This window comes from Cibotium barometz, chromosome 20 (assembly GCF_041138505.1).
Source record: "Cibotium barometz isolate CiBa-2024 chromosome 20, ASM4113850v1, whole genome shotgun sequence".
In the NCBI taxonomy this organism is placed as follows: Eukaryota; Viridiplantae; Streptophyta; class Polypodiopsida; order Cyatheales; family Cibotiaceae; genus Cibotium; species Cibotium barometz.
In genome coordinates, this window is record NC_141065.1 from 9,865,679 (window position 1) to 9,889,526 (window position 23,848).

General features: G+C 41.1%; 1 protein-coding gene across 1 annotated transcript; it reads left to right on the plus strand.

Moving 5' to 3' along the window:
• The first annotated feature begins 2,869 nt into the window (after positions 1-2,869).
• LOC147627531 (triacylglycerol lipase 1-like) lies at positions 2,870-10,485 on the plus strand. The gene is made up of 9 exons (XM_086814454.1): positions 2,870-3,617; positions 3,698-3,799; positions 3,997-4,137; positions 8,827-8,937; positions 9,039-9,182; positions 9,303-9,343; positions 9,460-9,545; positions 9,749-9,844; positions 9,945-10,485. Exons 1-9 carry the CDS (start codon positions 3,438-3,440, stop codon positions 10,250-10,252), a joined length of 1,209 nt encoding a protein of 402 aa, XP_086670580.1. The 5' UTR covers positions 2,870-3,437; the 3' UTR covers positions 10,253-10,485.
• Positions 10,486-23,848: the final 13,363 nt, after the last annotated feature.

Here is a 23,848-nt window from a genome sequence, read left to right on the forward strand (position 1 = left end):
TTCTCTTTGCCATTGTTGCGGATGCCCTGGGTTGGCTTGTTAACAAGGAACTAGCTAACAATAGCATCAAGGGTATCTCGGTTCCAAATAGGGCAGAACCATTATGCCTCCAACTCTTTGCTGATGACACTAATGTTCTTCTTCGTAATGAAGTGCAGACTGCTGCCCACTTCATGGACTGCCTGGATACCTTCTGTCTAGCCAGTGGCTCTCAAATAAACCACTCCAAGACAAGCTTCAGAGTGTTCGAAGGAGTTCCCCCTCCAACTATTCTTTCCGCCCGCAGGATGTAAGGCTATCCCTGAAGGTGTAGTGTTCAGACTGCTTGGCATCCCCATGGGTTTTAACATCTCAACTAAACAGAGATGGGACTATGTGCTGAACAAACTTAAGAATCAGGTCAAGAAATGGAGTCACATTAACACCGGGGTGGCTTCTCGAGCCTTTGTCCTTAACCACTTCATCATCCCCTCGGTGGTGTACTTTCTGGCCTGTTGGAGGCCCTCTGCGACCCAACTCCAATCCCTTAACTCTATCATGTGGGGGGGGGTCACTTGACAGGAAGAGGATCAGCAAAGTTGCTTTTCAGGTGTGTTGCTTGGACAAAGAGCAGGGGGGTCTTGGCATAATTAATATTGGTTTGCTGGCTGAGAAGCTTGCAGCTAAATGGGTCCAAAGAGCTATTGTGTCTAATGATGTATGGGCAGACCTGCTCAAAAGGGATGTTGGAAAATTTTGGCTCAAAGGAAAAAGGGCTTGGAAGGGGTTCTCTCTAAATGAAGCTCTGTTCTCAAAGGCTTATCTCTCTCCAATAGGCAGTAAGCTCTGCTCTGTTCTCAAAGGCTTATCTCTCTCCAATAGGCAGCAAGCTCTGCTCTGCAGAATGTGGGAGTCTTGGATGAACTATAAGAAGCTCTTCTGCTTTCAAACTTATACCAAGAGAGGGATGTATGCCTATGCTACGGATTCAGTTTGGTTTGGGCATCTTGTGATTCCGATTTCCAATGAACAGGTTCATATCAGCCTCTCTTGTTTCAAAGCTGGTATAAAAGTTTGGGGAGACCTATGTGACACATCTGGCATGTTAAACAGGGATCAAATCAGCAACAAGTTCATCTTGCCACGGGGTGGAGTTGAGCTTGTAATTCAAAGATGTAATGCTCTGAAGGTTTCCATTCCTCCGGGGTTTATTGGTGACTGCACCTTTTCTAAAGCCCTTCGGTGGGGATATTCTAGTAATCTTGTCAAGTTGCCTAATGTCTTTCATGCAGGGAATCTGGTTCTCAAGCTCAACAATAGATGGTCCTTGTCTTGGAACAATCATCAATGGGCCTTCCGCTTCAAGTTAATCAGGGCCTTCGCTCAAGAAAGGAAGCACAAAGCAACCTGGACCCTTGAGAAAGCTATGAAGATTGGTCATGGGAATGGTCTTTGTCCCCGTTGCAAAACCAAACTCGAAACTGTCCCACATCTTTTCTTCTCTTGCCCAGACACTAGGCAATTCTTGAGTGTGTTGAACAAGGCTTTCATGAAGATTAGGAACTCCCCTCTCAGCTGGAAAGAAGTCCTCTTAAGAGAATGTCACACCCTGGACCCCTTAACATGGCAGTCTGTCAGAATGCTTCTTCTATAGCATGTATGGAATCAACGAAATGAAGCTCTTTATGAACTCAAAACTAATCACCATTTTTATCTCTTTCTTGACAGTGTACGCAAGCTAATCCATCATCTTCAACCAACCGGTGTACCTATGGAGGTGGATCGTTGGCAGGACCTGCCATGGAGGAAATGGAAGAAGTATCACAGCTCCTCGCTCTGCAAGAAGAAGGAATCCATGTTACAAGGATTGGATTTCGAATGTCAAAGAAGGCTCCAGCACACTCGGCGTACCACATCCAGGCTTCGGAAGATTTCCAGAGGGTCCTTTAAGGCCTTCCGGACTCAGGCTACTGTTCACAAGTCTTTTGCTGCATCTGTTTTTGATCTACCATGGAGGAAATGGAAGAGGTTTCACAGCTCCTCGCTCTGCAAAAAGAAGGAAACCATGTTCCAAGGATTTGTTTTCGAATGTCTAAGAAGGCTCCAGCACTCGGTTCATCACTCCCAGGCTTCGAAAGGTTTCCAAAGGGTCCTGTTAGCCCTCCCGGTCTCAGGCTACTGCTCATATGGTCCAGCAATGGCCTTTCAAAATGTTTTCGAAGCTCCTCTCCCAGAAAATAAGAAGATTAAGCTTCAGTTGGGTCTCCTCAGCCGATTTCAGTTTTGTTTCATGAATCTGCTCATCAAGTTTTGATTATATCAACCGTCTCAGTTTTTAAGTTTCAGAGTTAATCCCATTATCTTCAGGGTTTAACAGTTCTCAGGGTCTCCCCATGGACCTTCCTCATGGGATTTGTATCCTCACCTTTTTTCTAATATATTCCTCTGTTATAACTTTAAAAAAGAAGAAGAAGAAGAATGCATTTAAGGTTGGTAAAAAAGGTGGCTCCCCGAACGCTGTGCATTCAAATTCAGCATTTAAAAGCAGTACCTTTCCAGGATTAAAGGCTTTCGTACTGATCAGTGATGAGTCATGACTTGAGCAGCCTCGTTGTTGACTCTTTTGGCATGCATATACACAGTGCACAATGTGAACTTTCAAGTTGTGAACTAGCAATGTAGCACGGTGTGACGGTAGCTTGCAAGCAGCTAGTTCCTTGAACCTTCTTTATTCATCCCCAACGATATTCCTTTATTCACTCAACTACCTCCCCGTCCAAATCACGGCAATTGAACGGCTACCACAAATATTTTTGTCGTCCAACCAGCCGTTGCTCCAGGCTCCATCCACGCAGATTCCAGTCACAGTGACTACTGGTCATGGCTCATCACTGCAGCATTCAAACGAAATATATTTAATGAAGCGACAAAGTCGGCATGCAGGAGTTTCTATTGGATTTTTATTTGCCACAATTAATGAAAGCTGGTGGCCACCGGACTGATGAACCATATGTTTGTCCGTATAAAATTCATTCCAAACCAGAACATGTGACTTACGACGCAGCCGGAGTCCCGGACCTCAATGCCTTCTTTGCTCAAGCTCCGCTTTCCCACATTAACCACATCCCCCCCCCCCCCCCCCCCCCCCGCCTCTCTCCGCCCCCCTTCCCCCCTCGTGAACCATCATCTAGTCGCAAGGTCCCTTTGGCTTCTCTCCACACTGAAAGACGGTGAGATGTAAGACACAGACAAAGTCCCGAATCCAGACCCTGAGAATCGATGATTTGTGAGAACTGAGAAGAGGTGCAGTGATAGCTGTCTGAGCTCAGCCACAAAGTACGAGATTGAAGCCTGAATCCAGCTTTGGGCCATCCTAAGGTTACAGAATGCTCTAGGTGATTAGACAGTAAGGTCAAGGCGAGCCCTGAACATTGCGTTGGGTACTCGGAGCAGGTGAGATGGCGCTATCTATGTGCAGGCCGGCTTGTTCCTTGCTTGCTGTGTGGTCCATCTTCCAGATATTGCTGGCTTGCGTAGTGGAGTCCTTGCCGGCATCGCAAGCTCAAGCTATCTCAAACCCTTACGGAATATGCGCTATCCTGGTGCTGAAACGTGGCTACAATTGTCAAGAGTTCAAGGTAAGCTTCACCTGGATCATCGTGTTTGTTCTAATAAGTGTTGAACTGGTTTTGGAAAAGTAGTGAGGTTCTATCTTCAGGTGCCTACTGGAGACGGATTCCTGTTGGGGATGCAACGAATTTCCAGTCGAAGGTTCCGGCCTACCAAGGGACCTGCTTTTCTGTATCATGGCTTGATGCAGGTGAGGCTGCTAGTGTTTGCTCACCAGCCACCTGTAATGAAGAGACGTTCGATTTGCAATTTAATTGATCTCTCGATAAAATATGAGAGAGAGAGAGAGAGAGAGAGAGAGAGAGAGAGAGATAGAGATAGAGATAGAGAGAGAGAGGGGTTTTTACTGATTGAAGAGAATGATGTTTGTGTGAGGGAGAGATATAGGGTGGCGATATCTGGGTGCTGAACGGGCCAGAGCAGTCTCTTGGGTTTGTTCTGGCGGACAGCGGATATGATGTGTGGCTCGGGAGCACACGATCCTCCAAATTTAGCTACGGCCATGTCACGTACAAGCGAACTGATAAGGTAATTACCATCCCCTTGGCATCGCGCTTGCGCGTTCTTCTAAAAGCTTGCCGTGTGAGGTCAGAATTCGGTTCCTTCCAAGTTTTAACTTTCAATGCTCACTTGGTAGGAAATGTGATGACTCTGCTCTATCAAAGAGGAAATAATTGGAGTATTCGAAATAGAGAGACCTATTTAACATGTGGCCGGCTCTATGGTTAGGAGTTTTAATGGGCTATTAACACGCAGGCTCCACCGTTAGAAGCCTTACACAACCTTATCACCATCAAAGAGGACTCCGGATAATCCCTGCGCTCCTCTGGTCCCTAAGACCAGGAAATTGTACGAGACACTAGTGCGTTTGATATCTTATGTCCAAGCGTTTTTGGTTTTTAAATGGAGTTTGGTTCAGGGAAAATCAGACTTTTGAGATTAGCTAGCTAGAAACAAGTCAGAGTTGCCTAATTAGGAGGTGAGGCAATTCTCTGGTAGGAATGTCAACACACTTTCAATACCTCAGCGAGTGTCACATGACCGAGAGAGCTAGGACCCTCTATGAAGGGACCCAGACATTCCATAATCACTCATCTATTCCAGCTTCACGATTAGTTGGATCAAACATCAGTGCGTAGAGACGTGAGCTGATGGCATGAGGAAGGAGAAATGCTATACATACTTGACTTAATGTCGTGTGATTTTGTTCGCGTCTAACAAATGTGCTATAGCGCAGTTCCAAGTTTGGAAGATGCACATAGAAGGGTGCTAGAACCAGTGCTAAAGGGGGTATTATTGTTGATGGTGGTGAATGTGGCCCCACGTTTGCATGTGTGATGTTGCCGTGATGGGATTTTCAAATGGTATTAGAGCCAGGTGATTCTCTTTAACGAAGTTTAATCCCTTGAGAGGGCGTGCGGAGGATTCGTTTTGCAAAGGGTTGCAATGTGGCCACACATACATAAGTTCACAAAGGGCGGCAGAAACCTAGTGGTTTTCCTTGCAGGCGGCCATCTACAGTTCACACGATATTAGTCATTAGATCGAAGCAAGGCCTAGCTGGTTAGATCTCTTGTTACTTGTTGGTGCTCCACCTTTTGCAAGAGCAAGTGCTTATCTTCTTTTTAGATAGCGAGGCGTCCTCCGTGAATTTATTCATGAGTTGTGGAGTACGTTTGAGCATAAAAATGTGTGTGTCTAGAGCAACCTTTGAGAAACGCATTCTTTAATTTGCGAGTATGGGAGACTTTATGAAAATTATTTATGAATTTATGGGAGACTTTAGTCATGAAAAATATTCATCAATTTGAGAGTTGAAGGTTTGAAAATTCTAAGATTTTAGGTACTTTAATTTATAAATACCTTCGACTGATATAAGATTGTAAAAAATAGCTCCAATATTTAAAGATCAAGGTTTTTCACCATTTGGTGGAGACTCTTTTTGTGCACACTGCTTTAGACCTTTGAATATACATATTTGGTCTTGGAGCCAGTTATATCTTGCCATCTCTGTTTTCTAGAGGGTATGACAAGGTTTAGAGAAGAAAAGGCAGTTCTAAGCTATTGGTATGCATGAACTTATTCATGAGTTGTGGCATACGTTTGAGTATAAAAATGTGTGTCTATAGCAACCTTTGAGAAAATCACTCCACTCCCTTTGAGCCTAACCACAGCTTGAACTATCTTGAATTTGCAAGTATGCCTAAAGATAGATGGAGCTTTATGAAAATTATTTATAAATTTTAGAGTTGAGGGTTTGAAAATTCTAAGATTTTAGGTAGTTTAAGTTATAAATACTTTCAAATTATTATAGATTTGTCGAAAATAGCTCCAATATTCAAAGACTGAATTTTTTCACTATTTGGTGGAGACCCTTTTTTCACACATTGCTTTAGACTTTTGTACATACACATTTGATCTTGGAGCGAGTTATATCTTGCCACCTTAGTTGCCTGGGAGAGTATAAGAAAGTTTAGAGGAGAAAAAGGTAGTTTTAAAGTATTGGCAGGCATGAATTTTTTCATGAATTGTGGAATATGTTTGGGCCTAAAAACATGTGTGTCTATAGCAACTTTTGATAAAAGCATTTTTCAATATGCAAGTATGCCTAAATATAGATGGAGACTTTATGAAAATTATTTATAAATTTCAAAGTTGAAGGTTTGAAAATTCTAAGATTTTAAGTTGTTTAAGTTGAAAATACCTTCAAATTTTTTATAAATTTGTCCAAAACGGCCCCAATATTTAGAGATTGAGGTTTTTCACCATTTGGTAGAGACCCTTTTTTCGCGCACTGCCTTAGACCTTTGTACATATATCTGTGTCCTTTAAAAAAAAAAAATTACAAGTATGCGTAAAGATAGATAGAGACTTTATGAAAATTGTTTATAAATTTCAAAGCTGAAGGTTTAAAAATTCTAAGATTTTAGGTAGTTTAATTTATACATACCTCTACATTATTATGAATGTGTTAAAAGTAGCTTCAATATTTAGAGATAGAGGTTTTTCACCATTTGGTTGAGATCCCCTTTTTTTGCATTTTGCTTTAAGCCTTTGTACATACATATTTGGTGTTAGAGCCAGTTATATCTTGCCACCTTAGTTGCTTGGGAGGGTATAAAAGGGTTTAGAGAAGAAGAAGGTAGTTCTAAACTATTGGTAGGCATGACTTTGAGGAGTACCTTTGAGCAAAAAAATGTGTCTATAGCAACCTTTGAGAAAAGCATTTTTTAATTTGCAAGTATGTCTAAATATAAATGGACACTTTATGAAAATTATTTATAAATTTCAAAGTTGAAGGTTTGAAAAATTCTAAGATTTTAGGTAGGTTGAGTTGTAAATACCTTCAAAGTATTTTAAATTTGTCAAAATAGCTCCAATATTTAGAGATAGAGGTTTTTCACCATTTGGCGGTGACCCTTTTTTTTGCACACTACTTTAGAACTTTGTACATATATATTTGGTCTTGGAACCAGTTATATCTTGCCACCTCAGTTGCCTCAGAGGGTATAAAAAGCTTTAGAGAAGAGAAAGGCAGTTCGAAACTATTGGTAGGTGTGAATTTATTCATGAGTTGTGGAGTATGTTCGAGCATAAAAATCTTTCTGCCTCTTTAGCAACCTTTGAGAAACGCATTTTTGCAAGTATGCCCAAAGATAGATAGGGACTTTACAAAAAATATTTATAAACTAGAGAGTTGTTGCAAGTATGCCCAAAGATAGATAGGGACTTTACAAAAAATATTTATAAACTAGAGAGTTGTTGCAAGTATGCCTAAAGATAGATAGAGACTTTATGAAAATTATTTATCAGCTAGAAACTTGAAGGTTCGAAAATTCTAAAATTTTAGGTAGTTTAAGTTATAAATACTTTCAAATTATTATAAATTTATAAAAAATAGCTCCACTTGGATTTATTGTGTTGATGGTATATCTTATCATTTTGTTTTTTCCTCAATTACTAGAAGTGTGTTCTAATATAATGGTCATTAAATCCTCTACTAGGCTACCCTACACGTTATCTATAGTAGCCCCAAAGGCTATAGTAGCTCCTAAAAAGGCTAAAGGATTGAAATCAAAGGTCCAAAAGAAGAAAACCTCAAAGAGCACGTAAAAATGCAATGCACAATTAGTTGTCAAGAGCAACGATGTCGTGAACGCTAAAAGTGGTTCGGACGATAGCTCTGAAGTTGCCTCCCTCACATAGAGATAATGGGCAATCTACCACTCAAACGAGTGCTTTCTAAAGAGAAAACCCAGTGACTATGCAAACTTTGCAAAGAAACTCAAAGGGTAGGCCAACCCCCTGTTGGAGAATGAGCAAATAAAACAAGCCCAATCACTTGTAAGAAAGGTGAAGGTATTGCTGGTCGAGTACTAACCATTGAACTTGGCTAAGAGTATCCCAAACTCTACTTTAGAGTCAATCATAAAACCAGTAAAAAGGAACCTTAGAGCATGCCAAAGGCCATAGCTATTGAGTCTATGACCATTCTTAAGAAGCTTAAAAAAAACCATTTTTAAATTTGCAAGTACGTCTAAAGATAGATAGACTTATGAAAATTATTTATAAATTCGAGAGTTGGAGGTTGGAAAATTCTGAAATTTTAGGTAGTTTAAGCTATAAAGACCTTCAAATTATAAATTTGTCAATTTAAGTAGAGTTTTTTCACCATTTGGTACTTTAGACCTTTGCGGTCGATGCTTCAAATCTAAAATTTAGGGTAATATAGACTCACGTTCTCCGAGTGCTCACACTCACTCTCTCTCCTAATGCTCATAACCCTGTTTGTAATGTAATTTAAAAAAAAAAAAATTAGAAATCTTGGTTAGTACGATTTAGTTATAAATCCCTGCATTTTTATGATTTCCAATGATTTTTTTAAAAAAAATACCAACAAGCGCATTTCCAATGATTTTCACCTTGTTAAACTTAAGCATTGCCTTTAATTTTAAGGATTAAAAAAAACACTTTTTCTAGAGAGAGAGCGCGCATTGCTGTCGTACTGTGCAGTGTGAAACGCATTTTGTCATAAAAAAGTAAAGGATACTGCCGAAAAATGCTTTACTGCGGACCGAAAGCTAGCGTGTACTCTGGTGTCGTGACAAGATGGGGAAAGGCAATTTATGTTAAGTGGAGCAGTTTTTTTACGTGAACTTTCTGAGAGAATTAATACTGTAGGCTTTTTTGTGCTCCATGGAACCTTATGATCCACAGGAGTTCTGGGATTGGGATTGGGACGATCTGGTGTCCCAAGATTTACCTTCCATGCTGCGTTTTGTGCACACACAAGCAAACCAGCCCATCTACTTCATTGGTTATTCACAGGTAGCTACTTTTTTCCATATAAATTTTGCCGTCACTTGTAGGGTTGTCCTGCTGAGCTGGAAACAAGACCTTACGCGTCACTCTCTGCCATGTGCATGCAGGGAACCATGACTGGTTTCGCTGCATTTACTCAAAGGGACGTAGCCAGTCTGGTAAAGAAGGCAGCGATGCTCAGCCCCATAGCCTACCTGAACCATGTCTCCTCGCCCGTAGCTTCGGCTGTTGCCTGGCTGTTCCTTGATAAGGTAGCCCAAACTGCATGAAATGCTTTCATTGCCTACAAAGGTATCTATCTGTGGACGCCTTTTTCTTTTCACGGAATCTAACCAGTATTGTCTTTTTTGTGCGTGTCTCTCTCTGTCAAGCTCCTGCTGGTTGCTGGCATTCACCAATTCAACATATCAGAGTATGTAGCAACGCTGGGTAATTATTTGGTTTGATTTTTGACGGGCCGATAGGGACGTTGACTGAGTGAGGTGGTGTGTGAATAAGGTTGAACTCTGTTCGCTTGCTTTTGCGCAGTGCTGGCGGCAAGCAAGTCATTGATGCAGTGTGTAAGGACATCAAACGGGCTAATTGCTACAGCGATTTGCTAAGCCTTGTCACAGGTACCAATTTATTATATCTCTTTACCAAAATAGCACTCGTACTTGCTGCATTAAAATCGAGAGGCTTTTTTTTGGGTAAAAACACAGGAAAATATATTAAAAAGGAGTGAAATTACAGCGCCCCATGAGGAAGGTCCATGGGGGACCCTGAAGACAGCTGCATTAAAATCGAGAGGCCTTTTTTGTTGTGGGCTTTTTTCCAGGTCCGAATTGCTGTATCAACAAAACCTTGATTTCCTACTACGACAAATTCGAGCTCCAGACGACCTCGATGAGGAACCTAGCGCAAATGGCTCAATGTAGAGGCTCTAATTATATGCAGATGATTACTCACCTTGTAGTCGTAGAGTAGTGGATCGATCATTCACATTTTCTGTGTGATTTATTTTGTGGCGGCAGTGTTGAGGACGGGCAGGTTCGGGAAGTATGATTATGGGTGGTTTCGGAACTTGGTGCACTACGGTGATTTCTTTCCTCCGTCGTACGACCTGTCTAGCATTCCGAGGAGCATCCCCTTCATGATGGCGCACGGTGGGCAGGATGAGCTGGCGGACGAGCAGGACGTAAGGCACTTGCTCGAGGAGCTACCGAGCGTCACGGAGGTGCTCTTCGTCCCGCAGTACGCCCACGGCGACTTCGTGCTGGGCCTCTCCGCCCGCACCCTCGTCTACAACAAGCTCCTCCTATTCTTAGATAACGGCCTCTAGGCTCTACCTCCCCTTCCGAGCTTGCGAAATGGGGTGGTGTGAATAATAATGTCTCTTCGCCATTAAAAAAAAAAAAAAGACACCACACCGGAAGATCCTACAGTCAGATGAGTTACGAGCCACCACTTCAAGGACACACGGGAGCTGTGCTCTACACCGTGTCATGTATAAGCATTGATTATTTTGTAGATTTATGTCGAGTAATTTTCGAACATCCTCACTTACCATTGAAATAGTGAGGCACGTAGCATCAAAATAATCCCTTCACAATGCCACTTCTCCAAATTTTTTTGCTATTAATTAATTAGTGAAAGAGTAATTTTTTTGCTATTAATTAATTAGTGAAAGAGTTAATTGATTAGGTGGTGGATAGGTTATAAGGTTTAAGGTGATTAGACGTAGACCTTATAAGGTTGAAGGTGGTTTAATATCAGTTTTGAAACTTGGTGTGGTCCGCTCTGTGCTTCATCTTGCCCAGTTTCTCGCCTTTTTCTAAACCTGCAGCGTAGACTTCCCTTCGGGCGGATGCCCTCCCAAGTGCATGGGCATTGAGTGGAGGAGCCCGTCCCTTATCAGACCTCAGATATCTTCAGCATCACCTGCAAAAACAAACCAAATGCTCAGCAGTCACATTCCCTTAGCTTTACCCTCAACCTCTCATCAAGTCCTAATCCCTCACTCAAACCCCTGGAATCCCAATTCAGAAAAACCTTGGAGTGGAGAAGCCATCATTGATGCAGTAATGGATGAAAACTCCAGGTTGGTACAGGAACTAAAAGAAGCCAAAGAACAACTTCAAAACATGAAGAACCAGGGACAAATCAAAGAGCCCTCCCTCTTGTCAGCAAAAGAACCGACTATACCTTCAGCAGCAGCAGCCCAACAGAAAGCTTCAGCCAATAACACCCCATCAGGTAATACCACTACCAACACTGTTCATGTAAGTTTACCAATAGAACAGGTCAGAAGCAAGGTAGAAGACTATTCAGAAAGATGCTTGGTTGGATTACTCTTTGGTCCGAGACCATCTAAGGAAGCAATGAGAGCATGGATAAGAGAAAGCTGGACACCTCTGGGAATAGAGGTTACCCTAACTCAAGCTCTGGTCAAAGGCTACTACCTATTCTTATTCAAAGAACCAAGTATGGCAATGAAGGTTATTAGCTCAGGGCAATGGATGTATAGGCATCTCCTCTTCTGTTTCATGAGATGGACAAAGGACTTCAATCCTGATGGTCCCAAATCCTCAGCATATCCAGTGTGGGTTGAACTCCCTAACCTCCCCATTCACCTGACCCCATGGATCAAAACCATATTATCACCCCTAGGTCAAGTTCTTGGCACCAAAGCTATCTCTGACTACAACCTTGCTTGGCACCCTCAAGTCCTAGTAGAGCTTGACCTGCCCATCCCTCTCCCAGATGAGATTGCAATAGGGTGTGGTGAGTTCTCCCATACTCGGGCAGTTCTCTACAAACACCTTCCCAACTCCTGCTTCCACTGTGGGAAACAAGGTCACCTTATCATAAACTGTCCCATCAAAAACCTGCAGTTTATCCTACCCCAAGTTGCTGAAAGAAATACCCCCCCTAACCCGAGCCAAGCTCTCCCGAACCTTGGCCCTCCTCCTCCTAATGAAAACCCAAAAGAAACAGAATTCGTGCAAGTCAACAGAAGGAAACCTTCTAACAGACCCAAACCCCCTCAATCCTTTCACAAACCCAACAGATACTCAGTTTTAGCTGCTGTCCTAGACCCAGGTGATACAGAACAAGAAAATGAATGTGTAGAAAGTATCCCTATAAACAAACTTAGGTTAGAGAAGGAAGTTGACAACTTGGATGCAGCTGACATGGACAACCACAGGCATTCTAGCTCCTGAAAAAAGCTCCAAACCACAAGCAGGCAACTCCAATGACATGGAGATAAGCAAAGAACTCAAGAGGGGCAGAGCACACGGGAATCACCCCCCAGTCAGTCACCAAAGGAGGCCTCAACAAACCCCCAAACAAAAGATAATGAAAGTTGCAAGCTACAATGTCAAAGGACTTTCAGACCCAAAGAAAGCCCAACTAGTCAGACAATGGTTTAAAGCCAAAGGTCATCTGGATATCATCACTCTAGTGGAGATAAAGACTATAGGAGAGGAACTGAACAGAAGGCTATACTCCATCTCCCTTGAGCACTTTTGGTTATTCTCACTTCATTCTCATGGAAGTGGGGGCCTAGCAGTGTGATTGCATCCAAGATCTAAAAGACTTTCACATTGACAACAACAATCAATGGATAGTTGTACTCATGAACAGCTTCACCTTTGTAGGAGTTTATGCAAGGCTACAAGCACCTGTTTTGATTATGGGGGACTTCAACATGGTTGAAACCCTCAAGGACAGATACAACTCCAAAGGACAATCCTTGTTTGGATCAGAGAAACAAACTTGGGAAAAAGTAAAACACAAGTTCAATTTGCAAGATTTGGGTCAAGAAGGAATCTTCACATGGCAAAACTACTCTACTGGAGAGCTCTCCAGAAAAGCCAGACTAGATAGAGCTTACGCAAGTGGTGAAATTTATTCTAAATACAACAGGTGTGAATGCTCAGTAGACAATACTACATGCATATCAAATCATTACCCCATCATCACTACAATGGATAATCAAGACAACAGACACAAATCTAGCTGGTTCCACACAGACCCAGCTCTATTTAAGCTGCGTCTAGTTCAAGAAGAAATCAAACACATCTGGAATTCCTTCTTCAGCAACAATCTCTCCCCAGCCAAAGCTTGGAGTCTGTCAGTTAAGTCTACCCAAAATTTGCTCAAGCAGGCTAGAAAGGAAGTTACAGCTCACAGAACCAGCAGACTAAAAAAACTCCAAGTGCAGCTTCAAGAACAAGAATCCTCCACTGACCCTTCTAATGTCAATCAGATCAGAGCTAAAATCAAAAAAGAAGAAGAAATTGCCCTCCAACACACTAAGCTCTTTACTAGGGAATGGTGGGCAGGTAAAATTGACAGGCCATGCCCTGAAATGTTTAAAATGCTGAAGGTCAAGCAAAGGCAAGAGCATATCTCCTTGCTTAAAAACAAGAATGGAATTCAGGCTATTAACCAAGAGGAGAACAAAAAACTCCTCACTGACTACTTCCACAGCATCTTCCAAGAAGATGGTCCTCCCTCCCCAACCAAGACAGCTGCAGAGACAAGATTATTCTCATTCTATCTAAGGACAGAGCTCTAATAGAAGCAATCAACATGCAGTAGTAAGCAAACCTCTCCCATTGCCCAAGAGGTGTAGAAGAGGATCGACATACAGTCAGGAACCAGGAACCAATCCAGATAAGCTGAAGATAAAGATAAGCCAATGTGACCTGGCTGGCAGTGGTGTGGCACCAGCGCTAAGAAAGATCCTGCCTGCCTCCCTTCAGCTGACCGTCGTCGATGGTTCCCTCACTTGTTCGTGGGAGCTTCTTGCAAGACCGACAGAACAGGTCTTAGACTATGGGGCTTGGGTCTTATTTAAATTAAATAAAAAAAAGAGGCCCTCAGGTCCCCTCTCGGACACATCCTTGTCCAAAGACTTTAATCGAGCTCAGGAACACCAATTCTCAGTGGAAGCAAGAAGTCTCTTTTCAATCAAAGAAGAAACCGCTGCTTCTCAGGACCTGTGCGCATCATCTTCACCTGCAAGGCCGATTTGAGAAATTAGAAAGGATACATGCTGTTGGGAGAGACTGTATGACAACAATGGAGACGTACCTTTTCATTGCTGGTCCTCCGATATCCGATATTGGGCGCCACCAGCAAGGATGAAGAATCTGAAGAGCTAGCTGCAAGGCTGAATGAGGAAGTAGAAAGGATACATGCTGCTGGGAGAGGCTGTATGACAACAATGGAGATGTTCGTGGGTTGTTCCTCGGACTTGAAATGGGATGAGGTCAGCCAAGGCTAGAGTCGTGTGGAAGTGCATGCAAGATCCTCAAAGTGTTGATTTGTTCGATATTTGCAAGGTTTTCTTCCACGATAACTACATTGAAGGAGAGTATGCACATTACTTTTTGCATGGAACACATCCCGCCAACGTGGAGGTCAAAGAAAGCCAGTCTCTTGTTGCTGTTGATCTGACCAATATGGAAGACGAGGAATAGAAGGCTCAACAATTTCTTCGTGTTGTAATTGAACAACATGAATACATTCTTGTTGCACCCCGTCTAGATTTGACTTGTGATGCTGTTTTGTAAATTTGCAAATATTTGTAAATACTTCCTTGGCTATATATTGCAAATGTGTGTAAATCCAGTCCATGCGTTGTAACTATGTAAGCGATGTAAATAATAATAGAAAATTTTATTTTAATGAAAATTTGTGTATGCAAAAACCCAAGGTCCACGACGTTAGTCTTTCTATTAATTAGTTGCGAGCACTAATTAATAGAATATGTCACTTGAGTGAATATGGCACTTGAGCTATATAATATGGGTGTGTCAAATTCTATTCACTATTAATTAATTAGTGAGGGAAGTTGGAAATGACATGATGCCTAAAAGCTTTTAATTTTGGATTATGATTTTATTCTCTTGGCGGCTTTTTTTTGATGACGTACTTTTGGAGTGTTCTAGGCTTTTGTGAAATGTGTAAGAGTGCATAGACGAGAGAGAGAGAGAGAGAGAGAGAGAGGGTTGCAGGTAGAGGGAAGGGGAGAGAGAGAGAGAGAGAGAGAAGGGTTGTAGGTAGAGGGAACGGGAGAGAGAGAGAAGGAGAGATTGGCACATGCAAAGAGAGAGAGAGAGAGAGAGAGAGAGAGAGAGAGAGAGAGAAGGAAGGGCGTAGAGATATATAGAGGTAGAGTGGTGCAGGAAGGAGAGCAAATAAATAAAATTTATTTTAGGTAAGCTAGGTCTAAATTAGAAACTTAGGAAGAGCTAGTAAGTAAGTGATCATATGTAGTTTGATTAATTGCAACTTCATTTTATTCATATAATAAAAATACGTTTTTTCTTTTATTCAAATTTTAGCAAGTAAGAGTTACACTATAGTTGAATTTTCAATCCTTTTTACTATTCACAAGATTTATACTAATTGATAATTATCTTTGTCCACCTTTAAATTTCTCAAAGGCTTAGAATGCTCTATATAAGTGACAGAAACAAGATCACCATTTAGAAAGCATTTTAAGCATAATATCATAAACATTTCCATAATGCAGGGATAAATTGTTGATTGTACATTGTTATTATAGACTATAGTTTGATTCGACTATTGGTACTATATTTCACTTTGTAGTGTAACTTATTGTGAAGTCACAATAGTGCTGCCATGTCCAAGGACAACCCAAGCCATTAAGATGACCAACCAACACATTGGTAGGAGGTGACCACCACTCCCTCTGGGTTTTGTAGCTAACCCTCGGTTGTGGGCTCCCATCATCTGTTGATGTGATGTCTCTTGAAAATATCAACCACAGGAGATGACTATAAGAAGGTGCAACTCTAGTGCATATATGGCTTGTAGACCTTCCATATTTTTGCATATGTGATAATAGAACTTAACTTTTAGTCATTAAATGTCCCAAATGTCTCCAAGATACTCCTCCATCTGAGCCACCCGAAGACAAGAGCCTCGAGTGGTGGGACTCACATGGAATGGCTTTAGAGAAAGAAAAACATAAGAAAGTGTGGGGAGTTAGGTGTGAGATCTTGATTAGCCACAAACTTTCATTGATGTAGATTAGTAATCGATTGAGTGTGTCAACATAACAAACAATGAGTCATGTTAAAAAGTTTTATGTTAGGGCAAAGACATGATGTAAATGATTTTGAATATGTTCAATTTGGGGTCATTAAATTTGAGGTTTTCATTTTAATGAAAGAGGTGTGCATGTATACTTATTTTGAGAGGTGTGTGTGAGTGAAAGCTCTAGTGATGGGTTGGTGCATACTTGAAACTGGATCTCTAAACCAAAAACTAGAAAGTGGATAGTAGGGTGGACCCGAGAGGTGTAGGCGCTTTTCAAAATACCTGGAGGATTGACACTCCACTTGAGATAGTCTTAAAATTTAAAAAGAATTCATAATTATACTTTTTAGGACCTTAGGGTGCGCTTGAGGGGTTCACCTAAAAATATATAAATATACCACATGAGTTCAAATGAAGGGGTTTTTAAATCCAAAGTTTTAAGGTATATTTACAGAAATCCATTTTTAGAAGGGGTTTTTTTAATTGATTTTTGAAAAAATCCATAAGTCCTTAAAGAAAAAGGGGTCATTTTATTTATGAAAAATTCATGGGCGAGATGTTTTTTAACTACCCCTTGAACTCATGTGATACATAGTGTTTCTTAGTAGTGTGCCCTCCGAGAGGATGCGCCACCTGGATTAACCAGATGGATGTTCTCAACTAGTTGAGCCTTCGGGAGATATTGGTTGAGTCTTTCATGTGGGTCAATCTTGGAGACCTATCAAGTGAGACTCTACTCTCGGCTAGTAAGGGAGAGAGGTAGGGGTCTTACAAGTAGATACTTGTGTTTACACATAGAGCAGTTGCTATAGTAATGGCAAGCTAATTAGCTAGCCCATTGATATGGGTGGCTATGGATGATTTAGGATCTTGGTATATTATTGATGATTATTTGATCGACTCCTATTTGATAAGGTTGACTATGGATGATTTAAGAGCTTGTTATATTATTGATGAGTATTTGATTTGCACTTCTTTGTGGACTTCTAGTTTAAGTAACTTATTCATGGGTGTGAAAATCTAGAGACTTTCATGGTGATATCATGCGATCATATATTTATCTCCTCCATTTTTGGAGAGTGGAAATCGCAAAAACTGTTGCTTTGGTTGCTACACCATGTGAGACTTTGGTGTGCTTATTACTAAGGTTGATGGTGCGAGGCTTTTATTTTGTTAATTTCTTAAGGCATCCATGTAAAGGAATTATCTTTATGATATGCTTGAGCAAGAAGTAGGATTTGTTTGTGTGTTGATTTCTTTAGGGTATAACATAGATTTGCCTTCATATGATTTGTTTAGGCACCCAAATGAAAGAATTGCCTTCATATAATTTCTTTAGGTACCTATATCAAGGAATTAGCTTCATGAAACCCTTGAGCATGGTTTAAGCACATCCACCTTTTTTTAACCTTTTGGATTAGGGTTTGGTGTTGTTGTTGTTGAGGATTCTTCTTTTGTATAGTCTTAGGGTGGTCTTGGTGATTTCTTTAGAATCCACACTTCAGCATTATCTTCATAGTATTCTTAAGCTTGCAGCAGTAAGTTCTTTGGAACACAACATTTGAAATGGTAGAAATTATTATCGAACTTTTGTGGCTTGTTGTGGAAGTGGTAGTTGCTTCTTTCTAGACTTTTGAGATTTTCATTGAGTGCATGGCTTGGGGTTAAGGAGGTAGCCAAATTGGATTGTAACCCATAATAGCCTTGAGATATAAGCATTTATTTTTCCACACATATTTTGATACTTTGTTGATATCTGGACAATGTATTTTGTTTTAGAGTTACCTTGTACTTTTAGCATCAGCTCCGTATCGGAGTTGGAAACTCCTCATGCCCTGCCATAAATGCTTGGAGTCTATATTATGGTGGAGATAATGCTGTGATATGATCGATTGCTCAATAACCTACTTTCATGTTAGAGGTACCTTCTTTAGTGGAGTTGAAGGTTTGGTACCTTCTTAGCATGAGCCTATGTTTGTGGGTTTGGGTAGTGTTGATGTGATGAGGCTTGAATTTACATTAGATGACCTAACAATGTTGATGTCATGTGAGCGGATTTACTTTTGCCCCACCAACAATGATGACCTTCGGTGTTGTCATCTCCACCTTGTAGATGTTTATAAGAGGCGTGTCCTGGGCCTACTGAGGAAGCTGCCTAAAAATAGTCCGCTCGCAAAGAGACTAGGTAGGGTTCGAGCTGAGTAGTGACAAAGTTTTGGAGATGTAATATTTGACTCCTTTGGTGAGATTAGTCAAAGACAGGTTCTTGGAGTAGAGTCTTTATCATGGGGGACTTTTGATGTAGAGGGTAGGTCTTGATTATCAATGGTAGTCATTGGAGAGGGTACATACTTGGGAAGAAAGTCTATTGATGTTGATGAGGGGGTTACACTTGGTTGCCTGTACCAAAGTAAGATTCGATCTTTGTTGTTTGTACATCGACATGTTTAGGAATGGTTATGTCGACTACAAGATTATTGCGTTGGAGATAGGAGAATGTTTCTGTGACGTGGCGAGGTTGGAGTGATGAAACAGGGGACTTATAGAGAGGAAGACATGTCTTCAAGTAGAGGGGTTTTCTTGGAGGAAGCTAGTAGCCTTTTGCGTTGATGGAGAGGGTTGTTAATAGAGAAGGCATGTCTTTAAGGACAAGATATTTTGGGGAGGAAGATTGTACCCTTTCATGTTGAGCATCATAGAGATCATTCAATGTTGGATCTTTGTTGTCACAAAATGGTACCACCATCTCCATCCGAGGACATTCAAGCTAATTATGTTACTAGTGAAGCATAGTTTAGCTTGAGCGAAAATGATCCATTCACATCTAAAAATTATATATGCTTGCAACACATACTTAAGCACAAATAACTTGCAATTTAGGGCTTGGTTTGCATATATATTGTTTGTTTGAAATACCCCAAACATGGTATGTTCATGTCCTTTGTGAAGAGGGGATCCACTCAAGATGAGTTTATAGTGCAAGTTGGCCCAACAATTCTCACAAAAATCAAAGACTATCTAAGCACCTATTATAGCTGTATCTCACTGATGCTATCATCTTCTTCTCCAGCAGGCCTATAGCGGCTTGTGTACATTGCCACCTTCTCCCCCTGAGCAACTTGAGCAACACCATCACGACTTGTAGCATTAAAAGACTCAATTAAAAAAAAACTACATACGAGTCAGGAAAGTATGAACATCAATTTGGGACTTTTAATTTTTTACAAAAATCCTAATAAATCAGAACATTAAACCCTAATACTTCATCAATTTTAAAAATTGAGGGTGCATTCTTTGCAGTAAGATATTGCTATAGCCTTCTATAGCATCATTATTCAAAACCCTAATTTTTGAAACCTTGATTCCAAAAGCTCTAATATTTGGAAACCCTAATTTTTGGATATTTTGAGTAAGGGACTAGGCATTGACATTGGATTTCATCCTTTGTTAAGACCTTCTCGTCATTTTGGCAAGTATGGCTTCCCATAGGCTCATTGAGAAGTTTGATGGACAAAACTTTCACACATGCCAGACAAAATTGGAATTCAGCCTCATGAGAGGTCTTTGATCTTTTATTGAGGGTGAATATAAGATGCTTGAAGATGAAGATGCATTCTAAAAGGCTTGAAAACTAAGGGATCATAGAGCATTTGGCCTCTTTGACAATTTTATCCATCATGTAGCAGATCTCCCTACATCCAAATAGGCCTATTAAGCACTAGATAAACTCTTCGGAGCTCAAGGGTAAGAACTCTAAAGTTTCACTGTAGAGTACTATATGGACTTATCTTGCAACCACATGAGAGCTTCAACAGTCATGTGAACAAAATGAAGTCCCTTATGAACGAGCTTGTTGCTCTTAAAGCTAAAGTGGAGGAAGATGTTGCTGTAGCCGTTCTAATCAAATCAATGCTAGATGATCTCTATGGTGGAAACCTTCTCACCACATCGAAGAACTTGCCCAGTCTTTATGGTGGAAACCTTCTCACCACATCGAAGAACTGGCCCAGTCTTACCTTAGAAGGAGTCATAAACTCCTTCAAGGAAGAGGAGAAGAAGATGAAGAACAAAACGGAAGGGGACATCTCCTTCATAAATCCTTCTTCACAAAGAAGAACTTCTCAAGTAAAAAATGTTCTATTTGTGGTAGAAATAACCATGCACAGAAGGATTGTTACAAGAAGAACCCTTACAAACATTGTGGGAAAAATAATCATAAAGAGAAGAATTGCTTTCACAAGAAAATAGAGGCAAATGTCACACACAAGAAGACGAAGAAACCTGCAAAGAAGATGCAAACTTTGCAGAGTACGAAGACTCTTGGGCCTTTTAAAGGTCTACAACAAAGTGGTATAATATTAACCATTTCCCAAGGACTGCACCAAACACAACTTTTAGAGAAACCATGTCATAGGAATAGATATATCTAGATGAAGTGGGTACTAGGATAACGCTTGAGGGTGGTAGATTTGTGTGTGAATAGCCTCTTACCAAAGGGATCTTGTATTTGTGTGTGTGAACACATTCTTTTAAGGATTAAGCATAACATCTATATATTATATGATAGCTTGACCGAAGCAGTGATGCCACGTCCTATGCTTCTAAAGCTGTAAAAGCAATGTACTTGTTTGAAGCAATACACACAACAATCACATCATTGACTCATGCAAGTCTCTCTCTCTCTCTCTCTCTCTCTCTCTCTCTCTCTCTCTCTCTCTCTCTCTCGTGTATTCTAACACTCTCTTTCTTTAAGCGTTCACTATCTATGCTTTAGCTTCAGCCACGTTTCCTTATTAGGCCACAGCCTAGCAGGTCAAGCTCCATGCTCACCAACAAACGTGTTGGTATCTTTCATCCTTGAATTTTGCATCATGGATTGGATTGACTCTCCAGTTGACCTAAGGTTTGACCTTAGTTGTTGTAGGGGGGAAGTCGGAAATTCCACCTATGATCATGCTTAATGGAGGATTTATGTGGGGTGTGCTTTGGTGGTATGGAATGCGAGAGTGTATTCTCATGTATGATCTCTTGAGGCTTCACATGTTTCTTGTCTGGGACACTATGTGCTTTGCATAGCTAACTTATGGCAATTGTTGGGTGGAGGAGTATTGGTGTGTGAGGGACAACAAGATAAGAAACTTTCTTGGTTGTCTAAGCATGGCATGCTTCCTGTAGAGTGATTCCTCACATGCTCTCTCGTGATGGCCAAATAAAAATGATGCATCGGAATTGTACATGAGAGAGATGAGAAGTTTGGAACTTCTCGGTCTTAGACTAAATGTCTAGACCACGATTGGACCATTTGACACTTCAGGGTGGATGCAGTTCCACCACAGGATTATTTTGTTTCCAGGACTTTGGAGTCATGTGGAGGGTATAACCCATGAACGCGTAGAGGTGGAATATGTTATAAACATTGTCCTTTTGGATCTCCATTAGTGGGATTATGTGGACCTTTGGTTCATCCCAATTTGGTGGGGTGAAAGTGATTATTATCCATAGGTTGTCTTCACGCTATTTGAGGACATGGGACATATGCAGAAATTGATGGTGGGGAGTTTTATGCTTGCTCTACAAGTAGACGTAACTATTGGTTATGTGTGAAAACACAATCTCCATTCAATCTTAGACGAGGATTGGATAGGGGAGATCTTGTATTGGAAGTACATGGTACTAGGATTTGGTTGTGCATTCAGTGGACTAGTGTTTTGCTGATAACTAATGTAGGGTGCCATTTCGTATGATAGTTATATTGTGCTATGGGTCTATGCTAGGGTTGTTATGGTAGAGCTTGTTGCACTTTGTGAATAGATGGCCTATTCAGATTCAACTCTTGGATAAGAGTTGGATTGGCAGTAAGCAATTGGATCTTTGTAGCAGGGTCTATAAGAGGAGTCTTACACTGGCCTAGGTAAGAGGCAGCAGACTTGAGTAGATGCTATGGATGGATCCGAGGATTCACTTACATAGGCTTGTCTCCTTATGCATTCACGAGGATGTGTGTAGTATGTTATGTATTGAAAGGCCTAGGATTAGGGCTAGGGGCATGTCCTAAGCCAAGATTAGACTTTGGGTTAACCCAAAATTAGGGTTAGGTTTAGCTGGGGCATGAAGACTTGGAGGGTTGTTCGAACATGGGCTAAGGGCACTAGCAAGAAGAAGTCTAGTTGGCTAAGAGCTTATAATTAATATCCTAGGGATAATAATGGCTAAAATCTTATAAATAAAGCAAGGGCCAATAATAGCCAAGTTATTAGTATATAAGTGATCTTAGGGTCACTTATTGCACAGTCGTTGCGCGATGGCTTGGGGCTACCAAGGAAGTGTGCAGGATCGTATGGCCATGGAGCTACAAGTTGGGTGGTTTAGCCTAGTGGTATGGGATTCTAGGTTGGGGCCATTGGTACCAAGTAGGCTTACGACAATTAGAACTCGGGCTTAGGGATGATTTGAGGCACTGAACCTACGATTGAGTGGTGAGCTACTAGTCACAATCCATTGTGGTCATGCAATGCATATGATGATGTCGCGGCTATGAAACCTAGTTAGGGTTTTAATTCTAGGTTAGATAATCCTTGGCATGGTTTGTGGAGGCCTTACTGTACAAGCACAAGTACCTCCTATTCCAGCACCTATATCGGTTGTACTACCTCTTGTACTGGCTATATTGACTGTTGGGGCACTCTTTCCACTCATTGCAATTCCTTATGGAGAAGCTGTTGTTATGATGCATACGGGCAAGAGCATATGTGTTTATGAGTTCATAAGCAAGTGACATGTCACATGTCTATTGATGTTGGGTTGTAACACAAGCCAATTGTGCATATGTTCCTTGAGGGCTGTATGTTTCCTTTGATATGTTTGGGCCAATAGTGGATGCTTTGTTGTATACACATAACAAAGTTGTATTTGGACTGCAAAGCTTGTACTTGATCAAATACTCCTTGCTAATACATCATTACATAAGGGGGGAAGGGGGGGTTGGCCCCAATGTGGTGTCCCTGCTTATAACTTTTATTTTCAGCATTGTGGATTAAGTTTTGGTAAATTTTGGTCATGTTTAATGTTCCTAATATGCAAAGTTTGTCTCTAAAAGTGTGTAAAAGGTCCTAGTCCGTGGGGGAAGCCCTTGGATTTAGTTACAACAAGCTTGAAAATGTTTGTTCTCGTCGGTTACCACCATGAGCTAAAGAGGCAATGGGAGTTCTATGCCTAGAAACGGGGTGAGCAGGCCGATTTCTGGAAGTTGTTGCTCATGATTCCGAAGACCATTTGATGGTTAGAGAGTGAACGACCCTTGAGAGACACGTGAAGGTCCCAAGCAATTGACTCAAGTTCAACAACAGAAAGGCTATGAAATTTCATTTGTCAAGGTCCCAAAGCATAAGAATATTGGGGGAGTGTCGTAGATACTCTTCTAGTCAAAGTTTCAAGTGTGACTCTACTAAGCACATCATGAAGGATTGTTTGAGAACCACGAAGGAGCAGTTCAAGGAGGCAGCTTCTTCAAGTCCAAAGAATGAGTGTGGAGGATATGCGTGCGCGAGTCTTAGCTCTTTTCGTTTCTCGAGTCAGTTGCACGCTAGGATTTTGCAGGAGGAAGTTTCTAGCTAGGTGTCTCAGGGAGAGTCTTCACAACCATCGAACGAGTTGGGTGGAGATCGCCAATGTATGTGTTAACCATAGGATGATGTGCTAGTTTGCATCTCTTCATAGGAGGCAGATTCCTTGGACGTTGTATAGACTATGGTTGGAGTTTTTGCGGGCATATTTCTGTTCCACAAGAAGGTGCGTGGCAGAGGCAACATCAGCATTGAGCATACGTTTTATTTTTGACTAATAATAGGAGCTTTTCTTG